Consider the following 12,881-nt stretch of genomic DNA (forward strand, 5'->3'; position numbering starts at 1 on the left):
CAAACACTATAGATTAAGAAACACTATTCTAAAATAAGAGTAAAGTTGTGTTAAACCTTTCCAAGTAGTAAATACTAATATTTTACTGTTGAGTAGCTTTCCCTTTGTTTATGATGGTTAAGATTTAAAATGGTTACCAGTTTAAACTCTATAAGGCATGATAACATCAGTTTAGAGACAAGGACATGTGGGATACATTTGCATTCCATAGGGATTGATTTTTTTTAAGTTCAGCTGTTCTGGAAAAGTTTTTTAAAGTGCCACCGATTATGTACAATCATATTTTTAAAAGTCAGTGTTTTTAAAAATATTTAAATGAGCTTTGCACTTCATGTGGAAAACTCATGCACATACACATTGGTGTTTCTTGTAGCATATATGTAAAGTGTGTTTGGCATACATATTCATTCAACTCTGGTTTCCATGATCTGGGCAGCCAAAGCATTGCAGGAATACTTCTGGGTATCTGTTCCTGACAAGCCAAGTGCTGTTTGAAACAGTGCTATAGGAGACACGATAGAAGAAAATGGATGCTGATTGGCTAGAATGCTCTGTTACAGCTATTACAGTAACACAACTCTGGGCAAAGAGTGCTGTAACAAAGCAGTGCTGACAGAAGCACCATTATTGGAGGCTTTACTGTATTTGACTATGGTCTTTTTGTTGCATAACTTACTAAAAATGACTAGGTATTTGTGATCAGAAAAGCATATATTTTCACCTTCTCTGTCAAAAGGTCAAACTTATTTGGTGCCTTCTGTAAGCTCAAACAGTTCACATAGTGCTGTCTCCCAATGTGTGAGTAATTCAAGCAACTGCTTAAGGCTGCAATCCTATGCACACTCTTGGGAGTAAGCTCCATTGGAAACACTTACTTCTGAGTAGACAATGCCTAGGATTGTGCTCCAGGTTTCTCTGTATGAGTGCAGGAACCACAGCTACTTACACATAGATGTTGCTATAAGGATGAACATTGCTTGCATGTGTGTTTGTTATGGCTATGAAAAGTCTGCTCATCCAGTTCGTTTGTACATATACAGACAGTTCAAGGCATTAAATAATGTTATTATGAATACAAATACAAAGAAGCTATGTTGGAGTAAATAGGGACAGTTACTCTCCCCCTTGCTAAAGATCTGGACTCATCAAATATTGGATACTGTAATATTTTTTTTTCTTTCAGACTCCGGGCAGAGTTGGGTCTCAGAGTGCTGACTCAGAATCATCTACAGTCCCGGGAAATCCAGTGGATGTCAACAATGACAGCACATCAGAGGTATTGTTTTGCAATAGTACATGAGCTTAGATGTTTTTCCCCCTAACCTTGGATCTCACCTGCCTCTCTGAAAATGTTTTCTTGGGATGCCTCCACCCTAGCCCTAATATTACCATTGGTATAGTTGCAGTGTTGTGCAGTATTCATAAAATGTTGGTTTATGTAGTGTTTGGTGCAGTATTTTGGCAAATTCCATACTTGTTTTCTGGCACAGAAATGTGAGGATTGAGAAGTGAGTTTTCTGGCACAGAAATCTGAGGATTGAGAAGCGAGTTAACCAAATAAAATAGCCATTAGTATGTGTACGTAGGAGATCTCTCAAAAAATCAACATATTCCCAGTATCCGGCATAGTGTAGTTCTGAATAAGGGGCTGCTGTTACCCTGCACATGTCCAATCTCGTCTGATCTCGGAAGCTAAGCAGCGTCAGACCTGGTTAGTACTTGGATGGGAGACTGCCTGGGAATACTGGGTGCTGTAGGCTTATACCAGGGGTGTCCAAAGTTTTTGGCAGGAGGGTCGCATCATCTCTCTGACACTGTGTTGGGGGCTGGGGAAAAATAGAATTAATTTACATTTAAAATTTGAATAAATTTACATACGTTTACATAAATGAATATATTAAAGATGAACTTACATGAATGAATGAAGGTCTTGCAATAGCTGAAGGCCTATAGAAGGTCTTGTACAAAGCAAGGCTGGCCTTTCCTTTGCTGCCGCTACTGCATCACAGACGTGAAACAGCAAGCAGTGGAGAAAGCCCTCATCCCACAGCTCACACAAGAGGTCAAACAGTTGCCCTCGTGCTGAGAGCAGTTGCATCAGTTGCGTCAGCAGTGCGGGCTCCAACAAATCTCTGGAGGGCCAGAGGCTCATTGGAGACTGGGGGCTCCCTGAGGGCTGCATTGAGAGGCCTCGAGGGTCGCATGTGGCCCCAGGGCTGGGGTTTGGGCATCCCTGGCTTATACCATAGTCTTTCAAGACTGATTGAGGCCTTGCAAATATGTCTCAAAAAATCAGTAGCGTTCAAACATAAATCCTGTAACATTTATCAGGGAGTAAGTCCATTGAACTAAATGGGGTTTGATATAGTGCAGTTCTAAGCATGTCTACTCTGCCTGTCTCCCCATATACTTGTTTGATATTGATGACCAAAAAGAACAAAGTTTTTCAGTTCATAGAATCTCCTTTTCTAATTCCCTGGAGGCAGTTCTTACTAGCTTTAGGAAACAAAGCAAGTGACTGTATTTAAGCTCCAGCTATTTAAATACCAAATGAAATTGTGATATCGAGTCTTTCTGCAGACTTACCTATATTGGACTTTTTAGTATGCTACAACATTTCAACTTTTTATGTTGATTTGCTGTATGATTTATGATTATTGCAAACTGTCAACCTACATCAGAGTGTAATAATAGCCTTGTGAAGAATTGAAATATTGAATATACGTATATGCATTTGATTGGGTACAGCAAATTTTTTTTTGGGGGGGATCTCAAATTTCAGTGTTGTATCTACAAGTAGAAAATAGCTTGGGCACAAGGGAAATGTTTTTTCTTCTTTGGTTTGGTATGGCACGCAAGTCGGTCTAGTGCAGGGGTGTCAAACTCATTTCATACAGCGGGCCAAATAGCATTTATGATGCCTACTGAGGGCTGGAAGTGATGTCATTTGGCAAGAAATAATGTCATTTAATAGGTCATCATAACCAGAAATAAGCACTTTTTTCTCACTTAGGAACACATTAGCTGCAAATGACAGAAGAGAAGATACACAAATTTTGATCTTATTTCAAGATATAGCACAGCCCAATTATCATGCGAGCCACCCTTTCAGCAGTAACACCTTAGCAGCTGAGAGCCCGAGGGCTAGTTTAAAAGCTCTCGCACACCGCATCTGGCCCTCGGGCCTTTTGTTTGACACCCCTGGTCTAATGTGCTGGAAAACTCTGTTTTGTCATTCCCTTTCAAGACACCCTTTAATGCATTTTATCGAGTACTATAGTATGTTTTAGTGGGGAATTCCACTGTGCTATCCACAGCAAAACAAATGGGTTACATCTTGAGCATCTCTCATTTATTTCATTACCAAGTAATTAACACTGAATACTGCTGTGAAGTGAAAATGGTGACATTGAGATGTGATAATACTCTGTTTTAACTCACAAGAATTACTTCAGAATGTCAGGTGCATGGGAAGGCAGCAGGACACAGGTCTCTTGTTGTCTTGTGTGCTCCCAGAGACATCTGGTGGGCCACTGAAGCTGGACTAGGTGGGTCTTTGACCTGATCCAGCAGGACTGCTCTTTTGTTCTTTAAGACTGAGGTTTATATAGCTCTTTTAGATTTTCTAGATGCCAAGTATGTATGTAACTTGATATACATAGTATGCTTTTTCATGGAATGAGAGTAAAATTAATCCTGCAATTAATTCTTCTAGGGTTGATCGAATTAATAGCTGTATATGAAATCATATTTTTTCAAATGCTGGTTTAGATAACGTGGGTTATTACTGTGTCAGTTAACTGTCTGGGTGGGAAGCAACAAAATAAAAAAGGATAAATGATTTTGTGTGTGTGTGTGTGTGTGTGTGTTTGTTTTTTAATTTTAAGGCCCAGGTTTGATTGTGGTAGTTCCTTCCACAGTCTTTTACTTCTTTCATGTTTTAAATACTGTTCAGGTGTGCCCTTCTCATCCGTGGTTTGACTATCCGCGGATTTGACTCAACGCAGTTGGCTACTGTGGACAAGAAGGACCCTGCTGATCTGTTGAAGGGACAAAAATCCTTTTAAATTGCAGTTTAAAAATAGCTCTTCTTCGCTTAGTGGAGCAGCAGTGCATCAGGCAAGCAGTCTTAGGCTGCAATCCTAACCACACTTTCCTGAGAGTAAGCCCCATTGAACAAAATAGGAATTACTGCTGAGTACACCTGGTTAGGATTGTGCCCTTAGGGGATTAGAATTGCTATTTCTGGGTCGTGCCACGGTTGCGACACCCTTCCTTGACTTTCCCAGAATGCAATGTGGAACTGTTTAATACTTTTACTTTGCATTCTTCAGTGTACCAGTGCTAAGAGAGAAGGTCGCTGCTGCTCTATCGTTGTAAGAAAAACAATTTTTAAACCACAATTTAAAGGGACTGTGCAGACTGGTAATGTGCAGACAGTGGTAATGGAAAGGGGTTGTTGGACAGGACTGATATCCTGTGAACTTAGGAACAAGGTACCCAGCCATTGAGCTATGTAGTACTGCATGGGCATTTTCAGTTCTCTAAAGTCATGTTCATATTGTTTTAATGTACACATGGTTCTTATTTTAAGCAAATAGGATCACTTTTGGAAGTGATGTAGTTCTTTTTTACAAGATGATCCTTCTAATGAAAGAAAAATAAAGGTATACTGGTGAAACCTTGGTATTCACTGATTTGACATACCATTGATACAGAGGTGCACCTTTAAATGCCTTGTAACAAGGAAAAAAGCATCAAAATCCAATTTCCTATCATCACGCTATTAAATAACTATACAGTAATTTCATTGCACTAGATTCCGTTATTAAACCCAGTCTAGTGGCTGAATGTGGTATAGTGTCTATATACCAATGCATTCTGGGGCGACAGTGGAGAAGCAAGAAACCTGGAAGTGGGTCTTTAAAGCTATTTCCACTGATTTGGTATCCACTGATTTTTTTAAATCCATGGGAGTTCTGAAACAGGACCGGAGGAGCTCTGCATCCAGAGCCTCTGTGTTGGGTCTGCCGTCTGACATGGAGGCTCTTGATTCTACGGCGATCCAAGGGTTGCCGCAGAATTGAGTAACTCCATTGCAGGACTACATACCGTACCCAAGGGAAAAAAAAGTTCCCTTCCCCCAAGGAGCTGCCGGTGGCTGCCTGGTTGTGTTCAGGAGGATGCCGTGGCAACCATTTTCAGAGTAGATGGTGGGGATACACTCACTTTTTCTTTTTTATCTTAAGAGTAACGAAGATGAAATAATTCTGAGATGCTGGGATTGGGATACGGAGCAATACCTTATTCTACCTGTTTGCCATTCTCTTTGTTTACAAGATTTTTTTTTAAAGAGGTCCATGCCTAAAAGCAATTGTTTCACAGGGCTTCATCTGTCCAGTGTGTATGAAAATGTACGTTTCTGCTACTGATCTGAATGAACATTACCAGAATGCGCACGTTGGGACCAAAACAAGGAGACCAGAGCTTCGTGAGCTACCTGCCGTTACTGTGGGTCTTGTTTATTTGGCTTCAGCGGCATGGTTATGGGTTGCTTGTAACCAATGATTGCTTTTCCTTTCTGGTTGCTTTGGTGTGGGCCCTTTTCAGCTTTTCTGGAGAATACCTGCTCAAGGGATATAGAGGTTATCCTTATTTTTCTTTGCATCCCTAATAAGGTAATGCTAAAAAAGGTGTAAGGAGTCTTATGTGATGTTCTTTCTTCTTTGCAACTATTCTTAAAAAAAAAAAATCTGAAGTACTGAAGATTTGCCCTTGCATAGTAGAAAATAATTTTGCATGCTTTTTTAATCTAGATATTTGAACAGTTTAATAAATTATTGGATGTTGTTTTTCTGTATGTCATAGTGAACCTACATATTCCTGTACCCCATGTCGATGCTGGGTGGCCCCAATGGGTCTCCTCAGAGCTGTGCCAGCTATTTTGCTGGTGCAGAACCAAGGAGGCCTGTGTAGGGCTTCGTGGGTTGGGAGGGGGCATAGGAGTCAGTGGCAGCTTCTGCCAGTTCCACCCCCCTGGCCCGATTCTCACTCCAGCCTGCTCTCTCCCAGTTCAGTTCTGGAGAAACTTCTGAGGCCTGTAGAGGCCACCATCTGGATGTGGAAGAAAAGTGACTTCTATTGACAGATTAATATAATATGCAGTTTATTAATTTATTAAAGGTGCATAGTAGCTATGTAGACATGTTCATAGTTGGCAAATCGTTTCTTTAAGCAGTTCATCTTGGTTTGTCCTTTTATTTAGGGGGGTGTTCTAACTTACTAGACTGCTTGGGAGAGTAGAACATTTATGGCTTGATCTTGTTTCAGACAGACTGAAAGCTTCTTCAGTTGTGGTATTGCAAACAAGCCTCTCTGATATGACCCAATATCCTTTATGAAGGCATTTCAGGTGATTTTTGGGGATCAGTTCTGCTTTTAGTTAGGTTAGCCCAGTGTTTCTCAAATTGTGGGTCAGGTCCTGTTTTATGGTGGGTCCTGCAGAGCCTCCAGTGAAAACATGGGGGATGGAAAGTTCGGGTATCTAATTGCCTCAAGCCCTGAGGCTATTCAAAAATCAGGCAGCTAACTGCCCTGCAAACAGCTGAACTCCTGCAGTTTGCAAGCTTGTGTAAATATAGGGAGATAAAGTTTTTGAGAGTCTTTTTTCTGGAGTGGTTTCCCCCCCCAGTTCCATCAATGACGGGGGAACTGGAGGCAGGGATAGTTGGGGCAGATGAAGGCTGGGGTCACATAACTAAGCCCCTCGAGGCTATTCCTCAGAATAACTGCATTACAAGAAGTGGATTGAGGCTCGTTTTGCAAATAATAAATAAATATTACTTGTAAACAAATGAAAATATTATTTTATTTTTATTTTATTTTTATTTTTAAAATTGTGACTGCTGTCTGTGGGACCTGCATAGGAACTACAACCTGATCTTTTAAATTTTTCTATGTTAATAAGAACTACATTACATGTGACTATTAAGCGTGAATTTCCATATTTGGTAGTTTTAAGTTGGATCTAGTACTTTTTCTATAATCTCAGCGAGTTTTGGGACATTATTTCAGCAATCCTTACAGCAGCCACCATAAGGTAGAAGTTGGCAATAATTATTGTTGTGGTTTGTTATGTAGGTAAAGAGTCTAGGACTGACTTTGGAAGCTAATGCCTTATTATGTCTGTCTCATGTTACTTCTTCCCTAAATGTAAATGTATGTGCATGCAGGAAACTTGTACTTGGATTGCATTGTTGCTGCATGAGTGCTGGTTTCCTCCCATTCTACTCGTGAATTTTTATTTATAAATGTCTACCTTGGTAGTCCCAAACTCCTCCTGGGAAATTGGGAACCACAAGTGCTTGTGAGGGTGGGGCTATGGCAGTGATGTGGTCTCAAGGATCAAGCCGCTGCCAAGGACAAAGGGGTCTTTTCCTCCTTACCTGGCAATAGTGCCGGTCTCTGGAGGTGCAAGGAGCCCCGTGGACTCTTCCACTTGGCTCCCCAAGCCTCCTGTTAGCTGAAATAAACAATTAGAAACAATTAGGTTTCCGATAGTTTATTTCAGTTAATCGGAGCCCTGTGAAGGTTATTTCCCTCTTTATATTTCCAACTCTTCAGTTGCTCCTAACTGCCATGTTTATCAGTTTACATAATGATGTAATTATAAAACACAAATTACAAGGCTGTATAACTCAATACACACAGCCACAATGTTAAAAATGCTCCTGCTAGCCGAGATGCTACCAAATGCTTGCATTGGCATTGCTGATTGGCTTATCTCTTACCCACAAGGTCCTGTTGATGGCAGTTATGAACCCATCTTAAAGTGAATAACGTATCGCATATTGAGCCTTGTTTTGCAAAAGAGAGTCTATTGTAAAGTGATTTGACTGTAAAGCGGGGGTCCACTGTATACTTGCATATAAGGGCATTTATAATGTTAGGACCAACTTAGTCATGGCTTCCAAAGAGCAATCTATTACGCGAAAAGATCATGATCATTATTTTTAGGGTTTTTTTTCTTTTTATTCTTTGGGTAGTATTGTAAAATTTGGTTAATATTTCAGTGTGTTTACTATCTTCCACCCTTTGGCAATGTCATTTTAATTGCTCATACAGTGTGCAATCGATATTTACGGATTTGGGACCCACAGAGTTGATCATCCACAGGTTCTGAACTCACAGATTTGGGCTCACCTTGCCGTCCAAATCCAACCAGAGCACAATTTGGAAGGTGATCTGAAGGCACCTATAAAGCATTCTGAGCCTTGTCGAAGCCGCGCAGGCCTTCCCTGGGTCTCAGGGTGTCTTATAATTGCATAAAAATGTCACTTCCAGTTTTCCCTGAGAAACCAGAAGTCACTTTTTTTGCTCAAAATGGGCATTTGGAGGGTTGGGGAGGCTGTGCATGGCCTCTGGCCCTCAGATCACCCTCTGGACCTAACTGGAATGCAGCTTCAGTTGGGTTTAGAGGTTTTGGGATGCCCACATCAGCAGATCTGAGCATCCATGAATTTCAGTATCTGTAAGGGTTCTGGGAACGGAACCCCTGCCGCTAACAAGGGCCCGCTGTACAATTATACTTCTAATGCAATTATACTTAAAAAAAATTTTTTTAGTTTTATTTGACAATTGTTGAAACCTCAGGGAGGGTTCAACAAAAATATGAAATCGGTTACATTAATTTTAAAATACAGCACAAAGCAAGGAGGTGAAAGTGAATATAAAGCTCATTAAGAGAAATAGAGAACAAATTCATTATCATCAATCCCAATTCCCATTGGGGAAGCTATCTCAGCTGCATTCATGTTTGACATTTGAATACAGTGAGCTTTATGCTGAAAGTCCTATTTTTTTTTTTTTGATCCTTTGAAAATAGTGCAGGTCATAGGCAGATGCTGTTACCTGTATTTAATGTCCACTAAGGCTGCAATCCTGTACAGTACACATTTTCCTGGGAATTCCATTGAATACAATAGAATTCACTTCTGCGTAGGCATGCATAGGCTTGTGCTGTAAAATACTGTAGTTGGCTGTGAAAGGGATTTCACAACATAAAGGGAATTATCAGACTGAATCTTCCACTTTTGTAGCATAACAAAGCTTTATGCCCAGTGTGGTGCATTTGCAGGACGCTTGCCTTGCTGTGTTCTGCTATATGATAAGTAATAGCATGTGTTATTTTGACAGTGAGATCAAATATGATTGAACCACTTGAGTCCTTTGCTAAAAGCTATTTAGAATTTCTTTATTGTTACACTTCATAGTCAAAAGGCTATTGTATAAGATACTAAAGGAAGAAAATGGAGAATACATCTTGTTATAATTTTTTTCTGCATTTGTGGCTGGTTTCTTTAGACATACCTGCTTTAAAGAAGTAAAGTGTTTTGTCCAAACCTGAAAACTGTATGAAATTATTATGCTTGTTCCTTGTTCTTCTCATTTCTGTTTTTTGCCACAAAATCAGAATATTATATTGTTTTAGGTAAATCATGAAATAGTTTTTTTTAATGCTAGTGTTATTTTCTGTATTTTTCTTTTTTATTCACACACAAAAAAATAAAGGTTAAAAAACCTAACTTTTGCTAGTTTAGGTGAAGCCAGTAGAAGTACTACAAAAGGGAATATAACCAAAAAAATCTATAGGCCATACTATTAAATGCTTGCTGTTTTTGCTTCCTATTGTAGGGGTTTATTTGTCCTCTTTGTATGAAATCCCATGGATCAGCTGAGGAACTTTTTAAACACTATGAAGCAGTCCATGAATCAGGAATTGATACAAGTCATGGAGGAGAATCCAACTTGACTCCAAACAGGTGCTGAGCAATACTGGTTTGTTTATTCTGTAGTTTTTTCCAAACTTAAGTATTAGTACTAAGTACATTTTAAGCATGTTGTAATCTGCACACTAAAGAATACACTAAAGCATGTTGACCTACCATTGATAAATACTTCAGATGAATGACAGACTGAAAGTTGAGACTGTTGAAAGCATTCCAAAGTTTTTCTTTCCTCTGATAATATGGAACAAAAACAAATGTGCTAAAATAATCACGTATCTTGTGGTAGCTCCCATTTTGTGAAATTCATTCTAGAGAAAGATAAAAAAGATTCACACCTTTGGCCCTTTTTCAAGGACAGTTAATATTATAATTTTGCCAGTTTTATGAATTGTTAGTCTCTGATTTTGTATAGACTTTTGCTAAAAATGCATATTGATCCAGTAGTTGATAAAACAACGACTTGTTGTTTTAAGTAGATGTATGCTTTCTGGACCAAAAATTCTGCATGAAATGAATTAATTATTCATTCATTTTTTTATTTAAAAATGTGCTCCTATGCCAGAGCACATATCTAATACATTGAATGCTGTCCCTTGTTCTTCTCATTATTCTAATTTAAATAGAAGTTGCTCAAGCTATTATAATCATACTGGTTAGACTTCCTAGAGCGTTGTTCAGTTCTTATAAGACTGAAACTGGGAAAACCAGAAGTGATGTTTTTATGCCTTATAAGGCGTTCTGAGGCCCAGGGAAGTGGCATTCTGAGAAGACTGTATTCATTTAAAATATTTAAAACTGCAGTGTAAAGCACTCTTAACAAGCAAGCCCACTGGCAATCCTGGTCTAGTAGCATTTGGGGCAAAGGCTGCAGGCTGCCATCCTCCTCGCTGAGCTGCTGCCCTCCCCAAAGTTGCCACCCCCTGCCTCCCTTTTGAAGGCACGGAAGAAACTATAAGTGACGTTTCAATCCTCTTAGAAGGCATTCTGAGGGCTGGGGAGGCTTCCCGGCCCTCAGAAGTCTTTCTAAGGTCTTGAAAATGTCACTTCTGGTTTTCTCCATGAAACCAGATGTTTTTTTGTTTTTTTTTGGCCCTCAGAGTCCTTTACAAGGCCTTCAGAAGATCAGAAAGGCAGCATGCTGTTTCCCTGGCCCTCAGAATGCCTCTGGGCAAAAGTCTCTGGGTGGTATGGGAGAGGGGTGCCATGGAGTGGGGTTGGATAACAGTGTGATGCTGCCCTCCCAGCCTGGTGCCTAGGGCATTTCTCCTCCTTCTCCTCCCTCAGGTGTGCCACTGCGCATGCCCCATTGAAGTGTGACTTCCTTCTCAATAAACTTGTTTTTGATTGGACTGCCTGTTATCTTTAAGTCACTTGTGCTAACACTTTCAGCAGTTTTAGTATGGTGGTTAGTATGAAAGGGAATTAATGCAACACTCTGGTTTTTAATTTAGACTTCAGGAAACTAATAAAAATGACTTGTTTATCTCAGAAAAACACACTGTGTCAAACTGTTTATTGCAGGAAAGCTTAAGCCTAATTGTCTCCTTCTCTTTTACATGGCCTGTGTTCAGAGATGACATAACACTACTACGTCAAGAAGTCCAAGACTTGCAGGCTTCGCTTAAGGTTGGGAGCATGCATTACTCTTTGTTTCAGACTTTCAAGTTCACCAGATGATTGTCCAAAGTATGCTCATGATATGCTTTAATTTTCTTTGTTCAGGAGGAGCGCTGGTACTCTGAAGAGCTGAAGAAAGAATTAGAAAAAGTTCAAGGGCAGAGGCAGCAAGTAATTGCTTTAAAAATACTTGAAGCAGGTTTACCACAAGCAGTTTGTTTTCAACCTTGAAATGGAAGATTAATATCATTTTTGTAAGGCACGTGGCCCGATTCAGTTAGTTCCATAACTTGTTTACGGAAGTAATGCAAGACTATTGCATATACGCACTGCATTTATTATGTATACCAGTAAAGAGACATTTCTGTGTATTAACCCTATACAGTGGTGACAACAGAGTGACCAGTTTTGGTCCTAAGGAACAACACTTTCACACTCCCATCCTGCTGTGTCTTTGCATGACTTTGCACAGCTCTTGGGTAGTGGACTCAAATTTCTCCTCTACGAGCATCCAATTGTTCTCATGGTGTTTTATGTTGTCTCCTCTCATCAGATTGCTTCTTCCTCCTACATCTTTTTACTCTAACCCTGCTTTTTTGCTACTGCCTTTTCTTTGCTAGTTTCTTCTCCTTTATCTAATCTCCCCTTTTGCAGTGCCTGTGCTGGCAAGTGAAGAAACAATTTAATTGACATATTGATTTATTTTAAAATTCACTCTTCAGAAATGTTGGTTGATATCTGCTTATATCCAAACTTTTTGGGAGGAGGGCCACCTCATCTCTCTGATACTGTGTTGGGGGCTGGGGAAAAAGAATTTACATAAATGACTATATTAGAGATGGAACTTATATGAATGAATGAAGGTCTTGCAATAGCTAAAGGCTTATAAAAGCCCTTCCACAAAGCAAGGCCAGCCTTTCCTTTGCTGCTGCTGCAGCATCACAGATGTGAAACAGCAAGCAGCGGAGGGAGCCCTCATCCCGCAGCACATGCGAGATGTTGAACAGTTGCCCTCACGCTGACAGCAGTTGCGCCGGACAAGTGCGGGCTCCAGCAAGTCTCCAAAGGGCCAGAGACTCATTGAAAATTGGGGGCTCCCCAAGGGTCACAAGTGGCCCATGGGCCGGGGTTTGGGCATAGCTGTCTGGCTTAGATGATACTAATCAAATGTGTATTGGAGAGAGAATCTTCTTGTGCTTGATCTTTCTCTTATTTACTGATTCTAAGCAAGTAATGCTGCAGTTCTCCAGGTGCAACTGCTATGCAACGTCATTCATTCTGGTGAAATCCCACTGCAGTGATTGGAGGTCATGTAACAGCAGAGTAGAGTATCTTGTGCCCATTGCATGTGGTGGACTCCTTTATAGAAACACTTGATGTGTAGCAGAGGACCTGTTAGTCTTAGCAATTTACTCAAGCACAGAATTATTCTCTGTCATACAAGTGTATTTAACATCTTGGCATTTTCTGTTCTCT

At 40.1% G+C, this 12,881-nt stretch overlaps 1 protein-coding gene across 1 annotated transcript in view; it reads left to right on the top strand.

The window, feature by feature from the left end:
* EEA1 (early endosome antigen 1) overlaps positions 1-12,881 on the top strand; it is a 57,275-nt gene that overhangs the window by 4,384 nt on the left and 40,010 nt on the right. The window contains exons 2-5 of the mRNA XM_066633383.1: positions 1,184-1,276; positions 9,694-9,821; positions 11,360-11,414; positions 11,511-11,576. Of these exons, the coding sequence (XP_066489480.1) occupies positions 1,184-1,276; positions 9,694-9,821; positions 11,360-11,414; positions 11,511-11,576 (342 nt within the window). The remainder of the gene's footprint in view (positions 1-1,183; positions 1,277-9,693; positions 9,822-11,359; positions 11,415-11,510; positions 11,577-12,881) is intronic.

The sequence above is a fragment of the Tiliqua scincoides genome, chromosome 7, assembly GCF_035046505.1.
Source record: "Tiliqua scincoides isolate rTilSci1 chromosome 7, rTilSci1.hap2, whole genome shotgun sequence".
Lineage (NCBI taxonomy): Eukaryota > Metazoa > Chordata > Lepidosauria > Squamata > Scincidae > Tiliqua > Tiliqua scincoides.